Genomic DNA, 21,579 nt, shown 5'->3' on the forward strand with positions numbered 1-21,579 from the left:
CGAGTGTGCGCTCCCTGGAGGGAGGAAACACACCTGAGTCTCTTTTGTGTGCCCAGGGCCTGGCGAACTTGTTTAAGGGTTATGGGAACAAATGAATAAGAGGATGCCTGCTGACTCTTCTCCCTGCAGACACGCTTTCCACTCTCCCTGCACCCTCACAGTCAGTCATCCCTCCTGGTCCTCTCCTCCTCACCTACATTCATACACTGGCACCCCCTACCCTGAATTTTTCTGAGGTCTCAGGGTCCATAGTCTGGTTCCTGATTCCCTTCACCCATTTGTGGCTGACCAAGGGAAAGCCCCACCTCTCTCTGAAAGGAGGAGACAGCGCCGAGCTCCTCTCCCGCGTCGGAACCGGGCCCATGTGGGGCAGAAAGGGGCTCCTCTGGGAAGAAGCTGCCTCATCGGGAGCACAGCGGAGTCTTGGGGTAACCTGATGACTGCTGCCCCAAACTGACCGTGCCCTGCTGGGTCTGCCGCCCCTACTCCTGCCCTCCAAAGTTGTCCCAAGGTAGGGGGTGGCTGTGTTGTGGCCTCTGTCTTTAGGCGGGCCGCCTGTAGACACAGCCGGATTTAGAAATCATTTTCGCAGCAGGCAGCCTCCAGCCTCCCACCCACAGGGCCCGTCTGAGATATGGCTGTCCAGGCCTGGCCCCTAGACCTGCAGTCGCTCCTCTCCTCCTTCTGCTCACACTCCCTGTCTGCCCAGAACGTTGGCAGCTGGCACTGAGGCCAGCCGTCAGCAAATGTGGAGAAGATCCTGGAGACAGGGGCACTTCTCCCGGCACCCGAGCCGCCCAAGTGCTCCCAAGACGCCGCTCGCCCATTCAAGGGGGCTGTTTGTCCCACCTCAGAGCTCCCCTCCCCGCTTGACCTGGCCTCTGCTACTTGTTCCTCCTCCTCCCCACCCCTGCTCTCTTCTCCACACCTCCCCGCTAGGGAAAGCGCCCTCGAGAGGATGATAATCACAGCCTACGCTGCTCATGTATCGTTCACTCTGCGCCAGGCACTGTGCCGAGGGCTTTGCGTGCTTTGCGTATCGACCCATTTAATCCTCCCAACCAGCGCATGAGAAAAGCACTAGCAATAACCCCATTTGATAACTGAGCACATGGAGGCACAGAGAAGTTGAGTAACTTGCCCAAGGTCACACGTCTAGTACGAAATAGAGCCACGATTTCAATCCAGGCTGCAAGAGCTTGGAGTCCGTGCTCTAAACACAGCACTGCCCCGGTTTTCTGTTGATGGCAGCGGTGTGGGTGAGCTCTTAGAAACCGGCCTCGTGGGTGTTCATTCTCAAAGGGGCTTAGGCGGTGTGGGGGAGCCCACGGCCTCAGGGCCAGCCCCTGAATCCCAGGAAGCCCCCCTCTTCCACCAGCCGCAGAGTACTGGAGCCCCTGGTGATAGCGAAATCCAGGCCGGGGCTCTCCCCACTGCTCCGGCCTCCCTGAATCTTCCTTCGGATCTCAAGTCCACCCCCTTCCCAAGTCCAAAGGTCCAAAGCATGAACTCCGCGTCTTCCCGATACGGCCTCGGTTTTCACTCCCGCCTTATCTTCCACAATTCTCCTGACGTCCAGTCCAACCAGCCATTTGGTAATTCCCTAAACATACCCTGTTTCCCCATACGCAGGCCTTTTTTTTTTTTTTTTTCTGTTTCCTCCTCCTGGAATGCCCTTTCCCCAAATTCTATCTCAGACGCCACCTCCTCCACGGAGCCCTTCCCTGATCTCATAAAATACCTACAATCTACCTTGTCTGGCCCCCTGATAGCACCTAACACTGCTGGGTACTTTCATTACTTGTGTGTTTTCATTTTCACCCCTTCCTTAGGCTATAAACGCCTCCAGGCCATTATCAGGCAGGGCTGACTCACCTTGACCCAGGAGACCAGCCCAGTGCCTGGTGCCCGGTAGATGCCCAGGAAATGCTCAGGAGAGAAAATTGGGTTTGTAGGTGGCAGGGAGCTGGGCCTCAGGCACCTTTGGGTCTCTGCCCAGGGCGATCCCCACTTCCCTTACCTCCTCCAGCTAGAACTAACCAGAAATCCCCGAGGCTGAGTTCCAGCAGGTTCTAGCCGGGCTTCTCTTGGGTGGCTCTGATCAGAGTGCTCCCCTCTGGGGCAGAAGCCAAGAGTGGAACCCCAGTCTGTCCCTTTCCTCCAGCCCCCCACCCTCGCCAGCCCACCCTCCGGACCCAGGCCAGCGCACCCCGGCTTCGGTCGGGTGCAGAGGTCCCCCAGGTGGCCCTGCCACCCTTTGTCCGCTTGCCAGGAGCCTCTCCCGGTGCTGCTGGGGAGTCAGGTCGAGATAATTGGAGACTAAAACCGTAGGTGGTTTCGGAGCGGGGCTGGGGACCTGAACGTTGAGCCGGGGCTGGCGGGATCGGCGGGGGTAGGGGCAGAGGCGGGGCCCCGGGGGCCGGGCCGGACCTGGCGACTGAGTCTGGGCTAAGCCCCCGCGCCCGCCAGGGCCGGCGGCTAAATTTACCCAGGCTGACTCAGCCCTTGCCCGGAATGGGGGGCGGGGGGAGTGCGCCGGGGCAGCGAGAAGAGCTGGAGAGAGTGGGGGGGGGGGGGCGGGGGGGGGACGAGGAACAGAGAGTTCGGGCTGGGGGAGACAGAGGTGGGCCAGGGATGGGGCTGGGGGTTCCATCAAAGGAAGGAATTCTTTCCCCCCCCCTTGCACGCCCCACGGTCGAGCGGGAAGGAGAGGAGGAACGCTGCGGGAGAGCCATCGTGGGGGAAGGCCAGCGAGAGGAAGACGATGTCAAGCCCGGAGCAAAGGGAAGCTTAGATTTATTGAGCGCCTACTGTGTGCCAGGCACCGTGCTAGGCGCTTTACATACATTACCTCATTAAATCCTCACAACAACCCTGCGAGGTAGGTGTTTATAAAACCCCCATTTGACAGATGAGGAGACTGAGGCTCAGGGAGGTGAAGTGATTTTGGCCAAGTTCACGTGGCTGATAAAGGGCAGAAGACGGAGGAGGCGCCCGGGATCGGTGAGCGAAGGGAGTCAGTGCCCGAGTCCCAAGCCGGTTGGCGTGATGAGTACCGAGGGAGGCGCTCGACGCGCTCCAGAGGCCTGGGAGGCCGGAGGCCTGCTCCCGGTCCCGCGCGGGTGGAGGCGGCCAGGCTCCGCACCCGCGCGCGGGCTGAGCAATCAGTCGGCGATTAGCTGTCAGCGCCCAGACTCGGGAGACGGGCCGCCGGGGAAATCCGCGACCTGCGCGCGCCCCGTAGTGGCTACGGCGAGCATTACACCCCGCGCCCACAGGGTTCTCCCTCTTCCTTGCCTCACCGGGGTCAGCGAGAGGCAAGGAAGCAAGACATGCTCAGGGTTCTTTCAGGTGAGCAAGACCACTTGGGAAACCATGGTAAGTCGTCAGAGCCTCACTAAGGAATGTTGGGGGCGGAGGGGGAAGGCCTAGAGGGGTCCCAAGCTGATCCGCCCTGCTGCCCTCCCCTGCCCTGCCCTGCCTCAGGGAGCCCTCCCCTGAACCTGGGAGACTTGGGTAGGAGCCCCGTGCCCACCTGCTCCGCTCCTGAGCTGAGGAGACGTGCAGGTGGCAGGGAGGCTGCCCAGGCGTCCTCATTCCCAACTCTTGCTTGGTTTGGGGAGGGGAGTATGAGCTAGAGCGCTCCGCAGAGATCCCAAAGTGTCAGAAATGGAAGGATGGGTCTTGACGCTCCCGCATGGGACAAACCAGGAGGCCTGGAAGCCTGGGAACCTGGAGCGGGCCAGTGCCTGGCCTTCCCCAGGGACCCGCCAAGTCCGCCGTAGGGTTGGGATTGGAACCCGAGACTTGCAGCACGGCCCTGAGCCCTCTCCCTGCTTTCCCGGCCGCGCCCGCACACTTCCTCTTCTGCCAGGAGCTCCTTTGGTACAGCTGCTGTACCAAGTCTATCCACCTCCTCCTCGCTCCTGCCCTGGCCCTCCCGGGACTGCCGCCGTCCCTGCCCTCATGCCTGGTGCCCGCTGGGCTTCTTGCTCAGCCCCACACCTAGTGCATCCGCTCTCGCTGAAGGCCCACGACCTCCCCGCCCCTGCGCCCCGGGTGCGGCAGGCCATGAAGCCTCCTGCTCACCCTCCCCTCTCCAGAAAAACAAAATCCTAAGTACGCAGACGGTCCCTGTCATTTCATGTGCGCCTTCTGTTTCGGGGATGGGAACGGGGATGGGCAGGGGAAAAGAGAAGCTAAAGGAAGTCTGTGGCGGGAGGAAGAGGATCGGTGGGCCCAAGGATGGGTTGGGGGGCGCATCTACAAGAAGGGGCCTGTTACTGCCGCTCCCTCTTGCCCTTTGGGGTCCCCTTAGGGTCCCCCGCCCCAAAGAGGGTCTCCTCGGTTCGGCCGATGACGTCCAGAATCTCCCGGATACCATCGCTCAGCTCCGCTGTCTTCCCGCTTGCCCGGGCTGGGGTGTAGCCCCCAGACCCGCACGGGGTCCGCTCGCTCCGCCAGGAGGCGCCCGAGGCCTCGGTGTCGCTTGCGTCAGAGGAGCCGCTGTGAACGCTGAGCTCCGCGGCTTCGTCGGAGTCCGAGTCGGGGGCGGTGTGGCGGCGGATGCGGGACACGGCCTCCCGCAGCGCCCCGGCGTAGGGCCCCGGCGTCCGCACCCAGCCCCGCGCGGCGCGCGGCGCCCCAGCCGCCGCTTTCCCCCAGCCCCGCGCGCCGCCCGCAGCCTCTGGGCCTAAGCCTGGGTGCGCTGGGCTCCCGGCCTGCGTGGGGGCGTCCCGCAGGTTCACTTCGCTGACTGGGAGCCCCAAGATGCGGGAGGCGCGCTCCTCCAGAGAGGAGTCCGCCAGCTCCTTGCCCTCGGCTTCGCCCCCGCCGGGCCGGTGCGCAGGGCGACTGCTCAGCAGCAGCTTTCGGCAAGGGGAGGGAAACGCCGCGGCCCCCTCGCCCTCCTCCTTGCTGGGCCTCCGACGGCCGGGAGCACCCCCGGCAACGCGCGGCCCCCCAGCGGGCAAAAGCTGCCCCTGCTGGGGCCGGGGGTTCGGAACGTACTGGGACCGTATCACCACGCACGTGGCGTCAATGACAAAGACGCCTTCTCCACGGGTGGGGCGGCGGGAACTACGGGGCAGGGTGTTGGGGCGTCGGGGCGCCTTCCAACCCGCCAGGGTCTCGGGTCCTGCGCGCTCTCTGGGACCCAGGAAGTCTCTCCAACCCGTGCCTCCTGGCGCCCAGGGCCTGGGGAGACTCTGGCTGTGCTGGGGCGGCTGCCTTTTGGGGGAGGAAAGCCAGCATTTGGGGAGCCAGCTCTCTTCTCCACCTTCTTTCCCCTCCCTGGAGCCCTTGCGGGGCGGCCTGGACCTGGGGGCTGGACGCGGGGGGCTGGGGGTCGCAGTTGCAGGTCCCACGGGAGCTGCCTCGGTGCCCGGGCTCCGTGGAGCCGGGGGTGGGGACCGGCGGCCGCTCCCACTGTGCAGGCCAGCATCGGCCAGCCCCGGGCTCTTCCCCGCGGCCCCCTGGCGGGCCTCCGGCCTTGCCCTGGCCGCCCCACAGCCGGGAGAGCCCCCCAAGAGGCCCCGCCCCTGTCGCAGCCCCCAAGCCCCGAGGACGTCCCGGTAGATTCGAGGATCCAGCCTCTTTTTTGTGCGCCCTCCCTCTGTCCTGGCCGGGGCCGGAGCTGGGGACGAAGAGGCGGGCGCCGGGGAGGGCCCAGGGCCTCGCTTTGTCCCCAGGGTCCTGTGGGGGCCATCGTAAGACGGTGGAGCCACGTAGGGCGGCGGCCGGTCCCAGCGGCGTCGCGAGGCGGTGCCGGCGGCGCCCCTCAGCAGCAGGTGAGCCTCGTAGCTGGGGGGCCCGAGCCGCCGGCCTCCCCAGGGCCCCGCGCCCGCGCCCCCTGGGTCGCTCTGTGGCTGCGCAGCTGGACGGCACGGGCGCCCCCCGGGCCCGAGGCGCTCCGGCCGCAAGGGGGCCGGGAGCCCTGCCGACGGGGCCACCCGAGGGGCGTTCCGGGGCTCCGGGCGGGGCCGACCCGGAGGGCTCCGCCGCGCCCCGCCCGCCTTGCGCCTCTTTCGCTCGGTCTCCTTGGCCTCCCGCTCCTGCGACGCCGCCTTCCTTTTCTCCTGCTCCCGGGCTCGGGCCTCGGCCGGGGGCCCCGCCCGCCAGTTGGTCGCCTCCTGCAGCACCCGGGCAGCCCAGGGCCGGCGGGGCGGCGGCTCAGGGGATCCCGCGCGCTGCCCACACCTGGGACAATGAGCAGGAACCCAGGTGAGCAGTTTGTGGGGGAAGGGAGCCGAGATCCGGGGAGCTGGGAGGACTGGAGACCACGTGGGGCCGCCGCGCGGAGGGGCGCCCGGGAGTGTGTGCCCGTGCGCACGTGCGTACAGGGCAGGGCCGCAGTCGAAGCCGGACTCCTCACCCTCTACCCGGGCGCACTTCCAGAGCCTCTGCCCCATCTCCACTGTCCTTCCTCACGCCCACTCCTGCCCCCCCCCCCAAAAAAACGACACGGGGACGTGTGGGCCCCAACCCTCGGGATGGGGGCTGGGGGGCGGGGAGGCAAGGAGAGAGAAGAGGGACCAGCAGCGCTGGCTGGGGCGAGCCGGGGAGGTCGGAACCCCACTCCCCGCCCCGCCACGCTCGCCCCTGACCCCTCCTTCACTCACGTGCGGCTCTGGAGCCCGCGGGCCCAGTGGGTGGCCTGGGAGTCCATGGGCTGTCGAGAAAGGGCGCGGTGACTATAATGACAGGAAATAGTCTTCACCTCGATCACCAGCAGCTTGGACTTCTGCACCCAGAGGCAGCTGCCAGGCTCCTCCTCGTGGGGCTCCCGGGGCCTGTCCGGCCCCTCGGCGAACAGCGGACCATCCGGCATCCTGCCCCACCCCACCCCGGCCCCCCACCCTCCCACCCGCCCCGAGAGCCCCTCCCAGCCCGAGGAGCTGGCGCCCACTGCGGAGCGGCGGGCCCGGGGACTCGGGACTATATATACCCGGGCACACGTGTGTGCCTGTGTGTGTGCGCGCGCGCATGTGACAGGGCGCGGACGGCTGTGCGCGGCTACCTCCCCCGTGTGCACGGCCGCCCCCTGGGGCCCGGGATTGGACGCCCCTTCCCAACGCTCTTGTCCCCAAAGCCTGCTGGGACCCGCACGAGTGGGCGGGGGACTTCTGCTTCTTTGCAAGCTGACAGTGGCCCCCCCCCCTTTTTCAACAACCTCCTTGTCGTTAATTTTAACCCTTCACTCTCCTGCTTGTCGGGGTGCCCGGCCACCCCAGCAGGGTTTTCGGTCTTGCTGCTTCCGACTTCAGTTTCCCTGACGGTGGCGGCGGTGGGAATGGAGCTCAGGGTCTCTGCCTGCCGCTCTGCTGGTTCTGAAGGGTTGGGGTGCAGGAGGGGTAGGCCCACGACTGGGGGGCTATTTTTAGCGGCAGTGGCATTCGGGTGCAGAGATGAGATGAGTAACCAGCTCGCCTGCGCTGGAAGGAGGCGGTGGCTTGCGAGCAGCTTTTGTGCGACTCTGGGGCAGAGCCGCCTCCCCCCATCCTCAGAAAGGGCACCCCCCACACCCTTAACTCCTCACCTTCTCAGTGCTGCAGCTCAGGGCAGCTGACAATAGGACACAGGAGTCGGTCTCGGCCACCAAGGCTGCCGCCCTACTGCCATTCTAGATATTTGTCCTTGAGCACCCATGGAACCCTCCCCCCAATCCAGAAGCCGGGATATTGGGGTCACACTGTTCTGTGCCCGCACAGCTCTGCCCAGCCTCGTGGAGGACAGGATAGAACGCGTATGCACTCGCACACTTTTGGGGGGATGGAGGGGGAATGGTGTGCTCCCTTGGCAAAACCAATCCCCTAGCAACTGAAGCGGTAACAGCCGCTTACTTCCAGCACAGAGCTCCCCCTCACACCAGCACAATGCCTAGCTCCCCCGGCCCCCGCCTGAAGGTGGCTCAAGATGCCCGCCTCGTAGGCTCCTTCTGTCCTGGGGGGTTGTCACTTCCATCCGCATGATCCCTCCCCCCAAGCCTATACCAGGTGTCCCTCGATTCACCATGGTAATGTTAGTGGCAGCACAGCCCACGCCAACCCTTCCATGCAGAGACTTAGCAACCATGCCTGGCAACCATGGCAGCAGCTCCAGTGGAGAGGAAGCTGGGGGGAGAGTGTTTATGGCAATGGCTCCTGAGGAAGAAAGGATAATTTGCCCCTCCTGAGAGGAAGAGGTAAGAATAGGTGGTTATGAGGCTCCCTAATGTTGTCCCTTGTCTTTCTCCCTGCTCCATCCTCAGACCCTGAGACTGGTTGGTTGGGTTTCAGGGGGGAATGGGAGAAGCAAGAAATCCCAATTTGTTTTATCACGAAAGTAACTGCAGCCCTTTGGGTAAGACCCTTTCTTTTAAGGGGATGGGGGCAGAAGGGTTGTGTGGGGCAGAGACCGATTTACTGGGAACAAGCAACAAAACCTAGGCTTCTTCTCCCGACCACTGGCCTTCAGAGGGAACTTAAGGCAGCCAGTCCCATCTACCCACGCCCCCACTTGAATCCGTGTACCTACCAGCTGCACTGACGATCTTTGCTTGAAGGTGCTTCCTTCCAACCCAGGACCCACCAGAGTCCGGCGGCTTTTTAAACTCCTTGCCTCCTCCCGAGCTAAACCCTCCTTTCATGATGGAATGTGACATGAGGAGACATCTGTCCTTTCCACCATGCACCCACCCACACACACATAAACATACCCAATTCTAATTACTTGGAAGCCCCACTCCCTCAAGTTGGGGAACTGCCGTGAGACCCGTGAAGGGGCGAATGCAGAAGCAGACTTTTTCAGAGTCGAGATGCGGCACTGAAAACTGAGCTCTGAGTGCTTTGATGCTTTTCCCTGCTCCATTAGGAAGCTGGTTTGGGGGAACCAGGATGTAGGGGTGGGGTTTCATCAAGGGCTTAGGCACAGTGAGGATAGGGGCAGGGAATTACTCTACAAGAGACGGTACCCACAATTTGGCTCACACCCTACCGAGAACAGCCCTTTTGGTCCACATGGTTTCCAGCACAGGAAAAGGGTCCCATGAGGCAACCATAGCTCTGCTGCTCCCCCACCGCCTAGTCTCCAGCTCTTCCTCGCATTGAAAAGAAGGCGAGATTTGTAGGTTCAAAGCTAGTGCCGCCTAGTCCAAACACAGCTCAGTCTTTCCTGACTGGGAAGTTAAATGATGGTGGCAGGTCTCGCTGCCTAAAGTCTGTCCACTTTCTGGGCCTTTCCTTGGTCCCAGTTATAATCCAGGCAGAGGAGAAAGTGAGAGAATAAGAGAAGCCACAGGGAATAGGGCAGGGAACAGTTATGAAAGGAGAATTTGAGAGGCAGTCAATCTCATGTAGCAGTGAAGAGCAATAAAGCTGGAAGCAGACTGGCTTCAAATCCTAGCTCTACTTTTAACTAGCTGTGTGACCTTGGGCAACTTACCTAACCTCTCTGAGCCTCCATTTTTACTGATCTGTAAAACTGGAATAGTAATAGCACCTACTATTGTTCTGAGAACTAAATGAACTAATGCAAAATGCTGAGAATGGTACCTGGCACACAGTCAGTCTTATATGTCAAGGTATGTGTGCTATTGTTACTTTTGATGAGGTAAAGAAGCCGTATGAAGTAGGAAGGCTGGGGCAATAGGGCCTATCAACTGCAAAAATCAACCACGCAATAACATGAAGAGGTTCCGGTCATTTTAATTAGCTTCGCTGGGACAAGCAATAACCGCAGCTAACCCCTCCGCCCTCCCCCTCCGCCTGATCCCCAGCTGCCTTCCCGTGAACACAGCACCGGACCCACAGGTCCTCCTCCTGACCCTCCCCGCTGCTGTTAAGGGAGGAAAGGCCACTAAAGGGACTGAGCCGCTCCCACTCAGCACGAAACAGATGGATAAAAACAGCTTTGGAAGAGTTTTGTGCTATTATCTTAAGGTGGAGGAGGGGGGCAAGGAAAGGGGCAAAGGCTGGTGAGATCTGGGGATCTCTTAGAGATCAGAATTTTCCTGATGGCCACGGAGCCCATCGTTTACCCAGAAAGGGGGTGACGTCTAAGAGGACAGGGCTGGGAAAGGCTAGGTTGGAAGTTCATCTCAAGTGTATGTGTGAGCGTGAGGGCAGCTAAAACTCCATTCTCCTTCTTCCCCCTACTCCTCCCCAAGCTCCCAGGTAGAAGCTCCTGAGCAGTGAAGAGTCACAATTCTCTCAAGGTGTCATCTGTGATCCCAGCAGGGCACATGCCCTGATGCTGCCTGATCCCTTCTCCCAGCTCAGGGTTGCTTCTCTCCACCTCTGAGTACCAGAGCCTGCAGGACGTCAGACAGTGATACAATTCCCTTGACCACATTGTTCTCATCCACCACCACAAGTCGGTGAACCTGGCGTAGGGCACAAAGAAGAGAGGGTATTTAGTGCCTGCCTCAGTTAGGGTGGGCTCCTCACCCTCTACCCTGCTTGCCACACCCCACTCACAAGGCTTAGGCCCCTCGCGGCTTGTTCCCCCCAGCTCCTTTGGGTTCTCTGGCCTCCCTACCTCTGCTTCCACCAGCCTGTTGATGATGGTTTCCAGTGTCTCATGCAGGTAGCACTTGAGGACACCCTCAAAGTAGTGTGATCTATGTTGCAGGGCTTTGGTTACAGACACATCTAAGTTGTTGTAGGTCTTTTCTGCTGCCAGATTCTGGGGAGTCAGAGGAAGGAGCTTGCAGGGAAGCAAGGGAGCCAGCCCCCAAGCCCTGAGCCCACCCAACTTTGCTCGGCCCCAAGCCACACCCAGCTCCTTCAATTCTTTTTCAAATAAGATTTGAAAACTTGGAAGCTTTTAAGCCCCTTAGGTCCCGGGAGAGACGCCCCTCTTCTCCCTCTCCACATTCAACACCTCCTCCCTCCCCTCTTCCCTACCCGCTCCACAATCACTCACGATAACATCAAACTTGGAGTAGATGTCCACCACACGCCCTAGGGGGACAGAGGCAGTTCAGCGAGGGGTATCGGGCGTCCAAGGCTCCGCGTGCCCACAGGACCACCCTCCTGGCTAAGGCAGAAGCAATTTTCCCAGAGTCACCCTGACTTCCCCAGAGCCCTCCCTCTCCTGCCCAAACCCTCACCTTTCTCGTCCACCACTGGCAGAGCAGAGACTCGGTGCTGCACGAAGATGCCGAGAGCCACGTAGACGGGGGTGGTGGTGCGGACCAGAGCGATGTTGGCGTAGGTGCCAATCCGCAGCTCTTCCAGGGACTGAGCCATGAACTCTGGCTTGGGAAACTCAGTGATCTGAGGAAAGAACCACCAGTTTGGTTTTCAAGGCCCCCAAACCGCCCTTAGATACCCCTCCAACTCAGTATATCCAGAAGTGAGAACTGGGCAGAGGCGCACTTACAAACAATTTGAGGAACTTGAGGATGCGCTTGTGGGTGAGGATGTACAAGGTGTTGCCTGATTCCGGGTCAATAACTGGCAGCCGGTGGATCTTGTTTCGAATTAATGAAGATACAGCGTCAAACAAGCTGTGGGAAGGTGGTGGGTCATGATCGGTTCCATGGTGCTGGGGCTGAGGGTGGTTATCCCACAGGGTGTGTTTATAAAGAGGAACACTGCCCACTGCAGAGGGGCAGGGTTCAGACCAGGCCTCGAGTGTGTACGGGGTCTATGTGTTGGGGAGGACTGTCTTTCTCTCTCCTGCTCCTTTCTTTCCCTGGATCTTTGGGGGTATAAGGCTTTAGCTATGCCGCTGGCAAGGTCCTTTCCCTTCTAGACAAATGGGTAGCTGGCACTCACCTGGCATTAGGAGAAATGCAGACAAGTGGTTTAAAGGAGTCCTGTAGGTACACCTCTGAGGGGAAAAGGGATGGTTCACATACAAAATACCACGGCAGAAAACTGTTTCCCACGAAACCCCCTACGCCTTTATCATTTACAACCACCAATCCTCTACGTACCTCTCCAAGTTTCTATCTTGTGCTCTTCTAGCTCATAGATCTGTACCTGAAAGCAGAAGCAAAAGAATTTGAGACCTGATCTCCCTGCTTCAACCCCCTTGTGGCTTGCATAAAGGAAAGGAAATGAGAATGAGGGACTCTGGGCAGGGCAAGTGGTTTTGGTCACTGGGCTAGGGTTCCTTACCAACGCTGATTTATAGTAGCGGTGCAGGATATTGATGAAATCAGTGATGGTGAGCATGCCTAGAGGCCAAGACAAAAGCCCTCAGCGCTGCCCAAGGCTTCTCCCTGTCCCGCACAAGATGCCAATACTACTGTGTCCCAGAAATTTTTGCTTACCCACAAAACTTTGCTTCTTACTATCCCACAAAGGGGCAGCTCGTACACCATTAGTCACCAAAGCAAAGAAAGCTTTCTTCACCTGTTGCCAAGAAAGTAATAATCACAAAGGGAAATGTACAAGAGACAGGACTTTAAAAGGAAAGGGGCTGGATATGTTGGGGAAAACATGAGACTAACCCCACAGAAGGTCAAGGATGAGAGAGGATGAAGATATTGAACCAGAGGCTCCAAGGAAGGGGGAAGGGAAAAGAGGATTTCACCCACCTGCAGGGAAGTATCAAATACAACCAGTTTGGAGCTTGTGGGAATCAGGTCATAGCAGCGATGAGACTTCATGAAGGAAGTATACACGCTATTGTTGGATTCTGGGGTCTCTGCATAGGGTGGGATAGTTAGTGACTCCTTCCATGAAACAACTCTCAATCCAAAAGAGGAAGAAAATAAAACACTGCTGTTGTTTCTCCAATATTAAGAGCATGATTTTCTTAGAGATTCCTATTCTGTTTTGTTCCTACTGTTCTCATAAACCTGGATAAACTCCTTAGAAACCATTTCGCCCAACTTCAGTCTCCAGGTAGGACTGTATCTACTGGCTCCTTAGACGAAAGATGGCTGGCTAGAAGAGAAACTATAATCTCTCATTAGCCTGTTCTAGTGTTTTCTCACCTTTAGCCCGAGTTTTTCCTTTCATATATTTAGCATATTTTCACTTGTTTTCTTTTCTCAATGAAGATGAAAAACTAAGAAAGCTTCTTGACATTCTTCTGAGACCTGCAGATGGGGAAGTCATGATCCAAGCCGGGCCCTTTATAATCAGCACTAAGCTGGACCCCACACTCAATCGTCCTGACCTCAAACACCCTGAGGGGCCATTCTTGGGTCATCCTTTGACTCCAAATTCATTCCACCTACTCAAATGGGAATTCCTGACTGCTGCTTATTACACCTCTCCATTCCTCTGATTCTAACTGCTTGCTCTAAACTGAAGAAGGAATGCCCCCAAATTAATAACCTAAATGTACGACATGCTATGCCATGTGTGCTTAAAAATATTATATCATTTAATCCTTCCAACAAATCTGTAAGGTAAATACTATCCTTATTTTTCAGTCGAGAAAACAGATTTAGAGCAGGTAAACAAACTGCTCAGGGTCATACCATTAGTAAGTGACAGAACAGTCAAACACTGATCTGCCTGACTCCAAAGCTCATGCTCTTAAATGTGATGCTAGTTTTTGTTTGCTTTTTAGTTTTTACCAAAGTTATACAGGCCCACAGCTCAAAGAGTCAAATAGCTCTACAAATTTTGTTAAGGAAAACAGTCCTTGGCACTTACCTCCCTACACTACCTTCTCTGGAGATGAACACACTCACTTCTTCTAGCTGATTATTTTGGTACTTACGTCCACAAATACTATGCTCGTGTTGCTTTTTGATTTTTCATTGTTGGGCATTATCTATTATCTTCCTATCCAAAGATGATAATTATTAGTTCTCTTTCCTACCATCACAAACATGCACCCCCAACCCCTCATTCTTTCTGAAATCAAATCATAATGTTGGTTACATCAGTATGTAAATCATTTTGACCGTCTAAACATTATTCCGAGCTAGTTTTTTTCTTTCTTTCTTTCTTTCACAACTTTGTTTCCCCTGGAGTCCTTTGGTTTGCTTAATTTCCTATGTATAGTACTTTCAACTAATCCAATCCCCAAACTCTTCACCAATTGTCTAAATCTCCTCTCAAGAAGTTCAGAAGTATTAGATATTCTATCAATTTAAACTACCCGAAGAAGTCTCTCGCGGAGCCTTCTGACCTGCTCAAATCTGGTTTGTCTGGTGTGCACTGCAGTCATCCTGGGAGCTTTCTTCACACCATCCAAGGGACTCCTTTCACGTGTCTCCTGTGTTGGCACTCCTATTTCCTGTATTCCATGTTTTCATCTTTCTTGATTTTTCCCCTTGTTTTGGTGGAACACATCCTCCAGTAGCTTCCTGAGAAAGGGTGCATGGGAAGTAAATTTTTTGAGACCTTGCAGCCTGCAGACAGCTTTACACTACCCTCATCCTCGATTTAGAATTTGGCTGAATTCTAACCTGGAATTTATTCTCCTGCAGAATGTAGAAGGCATTGTTCTATTGTTTTCTAGCTTCTGGTATTGAGACTCCAAGGCAGTTCTGATTCTTAGTATTGACTTGTTTTATCTCTCTGGAAATTCATAGGGTCTTCTCTTTGTTCCCATGGTTCTGAAATCTCATGATGATTGTGCTTTGGGTAGGTGAGCTTCATCCAGTGTGCTGAATATTCAAATGGTACGTCCAAAAAACGAAAAATCAAGTACTTCAGTTCTAAGAAATGTTCTTGAATTATTTCCTTCTCTGTATGCTTTAATTTTTTTTCTTTCTATAACTCCTCTTATTCAGGTATTAGATCTCTAGACTGATCCCTTAAGGGTTGTTTTGTTTTCATCTATTTGTCTCCTGTTTTCCACCTCTCTGATTTCTAACTCTATGTTCTAGCAGATTTCCTCAACTTCACTTTACAAACCTCCTACTCAGTTTTAAATTTTTGTTGTTACATTTTTAATTTCTAAGAGCTCCTTTTTGTTTTCTGGAAATTCCTTTTTTTGTAGTGTGTCCTGTACTTGTTTCATGGTAGAAACAGGTTCTTTTTATCTGAGTATATATTAATGTTATCTTTTAAAGGTTTCCTCTCTCTGCATTGATTCTTTCCCCATTTGCTTTTCTCTGTTTGTTTCTTTTGGTGGGTGGCAGGTTGGATCACTTTTTTTTCATGCTAGAGGTTCTCTTCAGGTGTCTGGTAATTCTTGGTTTAAAGGAGGATTAAAGTCATATTTTAAGAATGGAGGCTTTAAAGCTGATTCGATATAAGCTCTAAGCATGAGAGTGAGGCTTGTTGATTGTGAGATAATTAAGATGGGGAATTTTCAGTATTTTTATTTTTAGGACTTTCCCCTTGAGCTGATCATATTCTGGAGAGAATAAATATTCAATTTTCTGCTTGGAGTGTGAAATTTTTTCTGCCCATGTTCTGGAAACTGAAGATGGGAAGAAGGCTGGGGTCTCAGCATCCAGTATGGATAATTCACTTATGCCCGTTTTTAGTACAGCAACTCAGCCCTCAAGTGTGCCTAAGTCTCTGCCAAAGTTGGGAGGGGGATGTGTCCAGGCATACCAAGTGGGGAAGGAAATCTTGGGATCTGACTACTTCCTAGACCTTTAATGCTTCTTGGCTTTCCCCACTGCCGTTTATAACTCAGTTTTCTCAGGTCTGCTAAGTCATTTATTACTCTTCCATCTACTTTACAGTTCTAAAAATTTGTTTGTTTTTTCTCCTCTCTTGTTCTCCCTATCCTGGTAGGTTTGCGCCTTTTAAAAGAATTCCTTTATGGTGGTCTTGGTGGCTTCTTGTGAAGGAGCCAAGTAGACATGTGTATTCAGTTCACCATCTTTACTGGAAGTCAACCACCATTCTTCAAATTAAGAATTCACAGAATCACAAGAACACATCTTTTGACTCTGTTTAAGATGCACTACATTGATAGTTAAATACTTTCATTTTTAGTGAGAGGCCCATAAACATATTTGATTTGGCTTTCCCCATATTTCAAAAATAATTTAAATCAGTTGTCAAATTTTAAAAAATGAGATTTACACAAAAATCCAAATTCCCTGCTTTTGAAAATCAGAAGATCTGGCAAAACAAGATCTGAATTCCTGAATAGTAACAATTGACTAGACTTGGACAGCTGCTGCCTCCTTTTAGGTGGGACATGTGGTTGTCAGAGGCAAATGCAACCTACTTCACTGCTTGGTCCACGCAGACAATTTGACTTTACCTTGGTGCTAAAGCAAATGTACGCAGAACATAAATATAGGTACTGATGTCATATGGCAATATTAGTAGTGAAGGTAATTCTGAATATGACTGTATCAACTTTTTTGGATACCAACAAAATGAAAATAGAATATTGTTAAATCCTTATGGAAAACTCATAGGGTCTTAATAATATGCCCTAGTGTCCCCTACACTATACTACCTCTTGAAGTTTATACTCAGCCCATATTTTAGTTTTCTGGGAAAGTGTATACCCCTAGTGCCATAAACATGTCCTAGGAAGACCTAGGAGTGTTCCTGGGCAAAATCCTTTACCAGAGATGCCTGTAAGTTCTGCTTCTCTCTAAATGGTCTCCAGTTGGAACTTTCCATTCAACCAGGTATTAGCATTCTCCTGTGCCCTGGGGTTCAGTGGCTCTATTTCCAGATTGGTCCTAAGGACTTTCAACGCCTTTCCAAAATTTGTTGTGTGCACGCAGTGACTTTACTGCACTCACTGGGTGATAAAATCTTGGTGGCAATATTTCTGGACTACTCGGAAAACTCAGAAGATAACAGGGACCTTTTTTTAATTTTTGAGGTCCTGGGCCTGGGGATTGACCCTGAGACCTCATATGTGGGAAGCTGGCACTCAACCACTGAGCCACACTGGCTTCCCTGGGTTGGCTTTTTTGTTTGTTTTGCTTGTTGTCTATCTTTGTTTTTTCAGGAGGCACCAGTAACAGAACCTGGGACCTCCCATATGGGAGGAGGGCACTCAATCACATGAGCCACTTCAGCTTCCAGCAGGGACCTTTAAAACATGGCTAGCCAGCCCAGAGTTGCCTATGGAAGTTTTCCCTATATCTTAGAAGCTTGTTTTAAGTGTTTTTTTGTGTGTGCTTCTTTTTTGAGGTACTATGGCTGGAGATTGAACCCAGGACCTTGTATGTGGGAAGCCGGCGTTCAACCACTGAGCTATATCGGCTCCCCCTCAAGTAGTTTATTTTTGTTTTTGTAAAGACTTATTTATTTTATTTATTTCTCTCCCCTTCCCCTCCCTGCCCCAGCTGTCTGTTCTCTGTGTCTATTTGTTGCATGTTCTTCTTTGTCTGCTTCTGTTGTCAGCGGCATGGGAATCTGTTTCTTTTTGTTGCGTCATCTTGTTGTGTCATTTCTCCATGTAAGTGGCACCATTCTTAGGCAGGCTGCACTTTCTTTGGTGCTGGATGGCTCTCCTTTCAGGGAGCACTCCTTGCACATGGGGCTCCCCTACGCAGGGACACCCCTGCATGGCATGGCACTCCTTTCGCGCATCAGCACTGCACATGGGCCAGCTCCACATGGGTCAAGGAGGCCCGGGGCTTGAACTGCAGACCTCCCATGTGGTTGGCGGATGCCCTAACCACTGGGGCAAGTCCGCTTCCCCTCAAGTAGTTTTAATAAATGAAGATATCTTAATCATCTCCACCCTGCCCAAGATTTATTCTTGGGTGACCTTACCTAAACTATTGTTCCTGATTTGTATGGTTTGATACACTATCTGGCCCAGCTTTGATTTTCCCAGCTGTTACCCTGAAGATAAGTTAGAGTCTGGCTATTGCTTTCATACCTAGTCTTCTTTCTTCAGGGAACTTACCTTGAGGATGTTCATTGTCCAGAGCTGGGGAGCTGTCTGAAGAAGTGACCTGGAAAGACAAGAGAAACACAGATTCAGCCTAACCTACATTCCATCCATTTCAGCCTGAAACTATTGGGGAAAGGGTGGTGAACTAATGACTTCTTCTAATGCATCTATTAAGACTCTTTACACTTATTATCTCATTTAATCTTTTTTTTTTTTAAGGAGGTACTGGGGATTGAACCCAGGACCTCATACATGGGAAGCAGGAGCTCAATCCTTTGAGCTACATTCACTCCCCTCATTTAATCTTAATAACCATCCTGAGGTAAATACTACTATTAGCTTTATTTTCACAGTTTAAGCAACTGAGGTTCAGGAGACATTAAGCAACCTGCCCAAGGTTACATGGCTGGCAACGAGTGAAGTAGGGATTCGAACACAGAATGATCTGATTTCAAAGCTTATGTTCTTACTTCTTATATACTCTACTATCTTTCTAATGAAACATTAGGTCTTAAAAGCTGAGGTAGAAAAATGTGACCTTAGGGCTGGCCCACAAGAGTCTCCCAGATCTACTGTATTAAAACATGGAAGCCAGAGAGACACTGCTTCCCCTCAAATACTGACTAGGCACAGTTGTGGGCACTAGAATCACATACATAACCCTTACCACTGATACAGGACTATATCTGGGGAGGAGCTCAGCAGCTGTTAGTGAAGTACATAAATGTCCTGAGTCCTCTCAGCACCCGTGTGAGACAAAAGCTGCTATAGCTAAGGGATAGATGCTGGCTTTCCAAGTTTCCTTTCCCAAGACAGTCTGGAATTGGGGAACACTTTATAAATACAAAGAAACCTTCAGAACTATCTCTGTGCTCCCTCAAGTGGGAACATTTGGAAATTCCACTGTTATCCAGGAATCCAGGAGAGATCATGATCATTTTCATACATTAGAATCAATAGTTTTGGCTCAATTTGCTCTATGTAATATCCCCAAACTAACTTAAAGCCATACTTCATCTCCACAGTTTCTATAGTAACACGAAGTTAAAACTTCATGTAGTAACGTGAAGCCTTAGTTTGAACCTGGGAGGTGGGCTGGCAGAGTCAAGTTTGCAAGCAAGCCTTAAATTTCCCTCCCCTAATGGGCAATGGAAGGAGGAGATACTTTGCTTCCCCCTCTCTGGGCCACATAAGACTATCAGCTTGGCTTGGCATTTTGGCAAGGCTATTGGAACAACAGCGTCATCACTTGTAAGTAGGAAGGAGAGCTGTTTAGCAGTAAAGACATTCACATGATATAATATGGTTTCACAGAAATCTATACAAAGGTATAGAAACAGCTACTTCTGTAGAAATTACTGTACCTATCATAGGATACTTACATACTGTATACTATGCTACAGTCATACATACATTTTGCTCATTATCTATCCAACAGATTATAAATTCCTGGAAGTCTGGAACTGCCTTATCTGTCTTTGTATCCCCCCTAACACACAGAGAGACCTAAGATTAAGTTACACAGAAAGAAAAGATATACAGCTAAATAGAAATATAGACACATAATAGAGTCAGACACAATTGAATACATCATTTTATCTTTCTGTTTCTCCACCCAGGAGTGGGGGTAATTATATCCACTCCTCTGTACTTTTAATAACATAGGGGATCTGTGAAAAGTACCACTGTACTACACAAGTACAAAATACTATTACAGAGCTAAAGGCTAGATCTGACAAACTTACAATTTCTTCTGAACTTGTGATTCACATTTCCAGTTTTTTGCTTGACATCTACAGACGTCACAAAGACTCTTCAAATGCATCAGTACAAAAGAGAATACTATCTGTTCCTCCAATCCTATTTTTGCTTTGGCTCCTCTCTTTGATTATTGCTTTGCTGAATTCCCAGGTGCCTGGAATTGAAGCCTTGATTCCTCCATTCTCCTTAACATTTATCAGCCATGCTGATGTTAGAAACTCCTGGAATCCATCTCTCTACTTTTACTTTCACAGCCTAATCTTAGGCTTTTACCTCTCACTTCTGCAACGTTCTCTAAACTGGTCTAACCTGTCCCAAATCTAGCTCCTCTTCACTTCATCTTTTATACTGTCACAAAGTTCTCTCAGGTTTGAAAGGGACTTTCATCTCCAACAACATGGAATTTACTACTTCCTGAAATAGCTCAATCCATTTACCAAAAGCCATTAAGAAAATTCCTAAAGCATACTCACTGCTTTGCTCATAAACTTTCCTGTGGGTCACCTTATCACAAAACAAAGTTCAAACTTAGCATGGTATGTGAAACCTTCTGCCTGACCTCAGCCTACTTTTTCAGTTTCCTCTCTCACTATGACCAAAATCCAAAGCTCCAGCAATATCAAGCCACTGGTTCCCTATGCTTCCACAGCCCTTTGTATACATCTGGATTACAACATTTATCTATCTATATGTATCTATCATACATAGCTGACACCAGCTTGTCCTTACCCCTATCCCCCACCCCAGGTAGTCTGAGCATTTTCAAAAAAGGGGTAATCTTTTTTTTCATTTTTAAACAATTTACATTTCCAGAAATTAATCCAGTACATAAAGTGTGAGGGCTAAATTAGACAAATTTGTATTAGAAATTCTTTATACATTATAATCCATCTGTAAGTTTAAAAATTTGCAATTAATAGAATGAGACCCTTTAGTCCTACTCAAGATCCTCTCAAGTCTACAGGAACTGACTCCCTTGCCTGGGTGACCACCTGCAAATCACTTTACCACTTCAGTTTCAGTGTTCTCATTTACAGCCTGAGGGACAACTTCCCCACAGGCAGGGAAAGGGTTCAGCAAAGGAATTACTCTTGGTTTACAACTGCCCCAAGGGAAGGCAAAACAGAAGCCCTTTCACAACTACAGAAGCAGATTATAAAGCTAAAATGGGAAGAGGTGACTGCCTGACAGGGAATAGGTAGCTAAAAACTGTGAGGAGGGAACTAGATGGGAAGGGTTCCAGAATGAGAGAGAAAGGCTCCTGCGAGTGATGGGAGTTCCAACATGTACCAGGCAATCTGCAGCATCTCTGAGAGAGTGTGACAGGGACCTGCCACAATTGGTCAATGCCTGCCCACCAAGTATGAGCTCTACCAACTCGTCCGCTAGAAGCGCAGAGTAGGGCATGACCTAAACTTGTCCAGGGAAACACCGGCGTCTAACATTCAGGGAAACCCCACTTCTTGGTCTTACTAAGGGAACGTGACCTCGGTGAAAACCACGATAAATATAAGAGCCTTTCAGGTGTTCCTTCTGTCCGGACTGCAGGGATCACAAACAACTGGGAGCCAGGTGCTACCTGCAAACGGGAGGCCCCTCCGAATTCCCCTGCCCCACCCGGGGAAGCCGATATCGCTAGGCAAGCCTCTAAGCGGCTTGAGGTGCTGCGAGAAAAGGAGGTCTGAGGTCGCCAGGGCGTGCCTGGGCTCCAGGAGGGAGGTCGGAGTCACTGACCGCTCCGGCGGCGAACGCGACTGACGGAAGGCGCGGGCACGGCCCAGTGAAGGACATGTGCCCGGCGACGGAGCGGCGCCTTTCCGCCTGCGCGGCGCCAGCGCCGGCTCCTGCCCGGCCCTCCTAGGCCCCCAGAGGGGGTCGCAGGCTCCACAGCGCCCCCCGCCGCCCGCCCGAGCGCTCACCGTCTCCATCGCGCGGCTCGTTCGCTTTAGGAAGCTGGCGCGGGGATCGGCCCCGCCTCGCGTCCGGTACCGCGACGCCACTTCCGGCGCGTCACGGCGTCGCACACCAAGGGCGGAAGGCGGGGAGCCCGCCCTTCCGGCGCCGGCCTGGCCTCGGGTCCCGCCCTCCCCC

The 21,579-nt window shown here is 52.9% G+C and overlaps 2 protein-coding genes across 6 annotated transcripts; both read right to left on the bottom strand.

Moving 5' to 3' along the window:
- Window positions 1–2,779: 2,779 nt before the first annotated feature.
- DDN (dendrin) lies at window positions 2,780–6,829 on the bottom strand. Its single transcript, XM_004446941.3, has 2 exons — window positions 6,621–6,829; window positions 2,780–6,198 (listed from the first exon to the last, which is right to left on the bottom strand). The coding sequence occupies exons 1-2, from the start codon at window positions 6,827–6,829 to the stop codon at window positions 4,281–4,283; spliced, it is 2,127 nt and encodes a 708-aa protein (XP_004446998.1). The 3' UTR covers window positions 2,780–4,280.
- A 2,834-nt stretch (window positions 6,830–9,663) lies between these two features.
- On the bottom strand, window positions 9,664–21,506 carry PRKAG1 (protein kinase AMP-activated non-catalytic subunit gamma 1). 5 transcript variants are annotated; one of them, XM_012522505.4, is made up of 13 exons: window positions 21,408–21,470; window positions 17,740–17,788; window positions 14,080–14,257; window positions 12,527–12,636; window positions 12,260–12,341; window positions 12,105–12,163; window positions 11,921–11,966; window positions 11,760–11,814; window positions 11,362–11,488; window positions 11,090–11,255; window positions 10,903–10,940; window positions 10,516–10,662; window positions 9,664–10,360 (listed from the first exon to the last, which is right to left on the bottom strand). In XM_012522505.4, exons 4-13 carry the CDS (start codon window positions 12,596–12,598, stop codon window positions 10,253–10,255), a joined length of 900 nt encoding a protein of 299 aa, XP_012377959.1. In that variant the 5' UTR covers window positions 12,599–12,636; window positions 14,080–14,257; window positions 17,740–17,788; window positions 21,408–21,470; the 3' UTR covers window positions 9,664–10,252. The 5 variants fall into 5 exon arrangements, with proteins under 5 accessions (XP_012377959.1, XP_004447006.1, XP_004447004.3 ...); XM_004446949.4 differs by lacking the exon at window positions 14,080–14,257 and having other exon boundaries at window positions 21,408–21,506; XM_004446947.5 differs by lacking the exons at window positions 14,080–14,257; window positions 21,408–21,470 and adding an exon at window positions 21,223–21,294.
- Between the last annotated feature and the right edge of the window lie 73 nt (window positions 21,507–21,579).

This window comes from Dasypus novemcinctus, chromosome 12 (assembly GCF_030445035.2).
Source record: "Dasypus novemcinctus isolate mDasNov1 chromosome 12, mDasNov1.1.hap2, whole genome shotgun sequence".
Classification (NCBI taxonomy): Eukaryota; Metazoa; Chordata; class Mammalia; order Cingulata; family Dasypodidae; genus Dasypus; species Dasypus novemcinctus.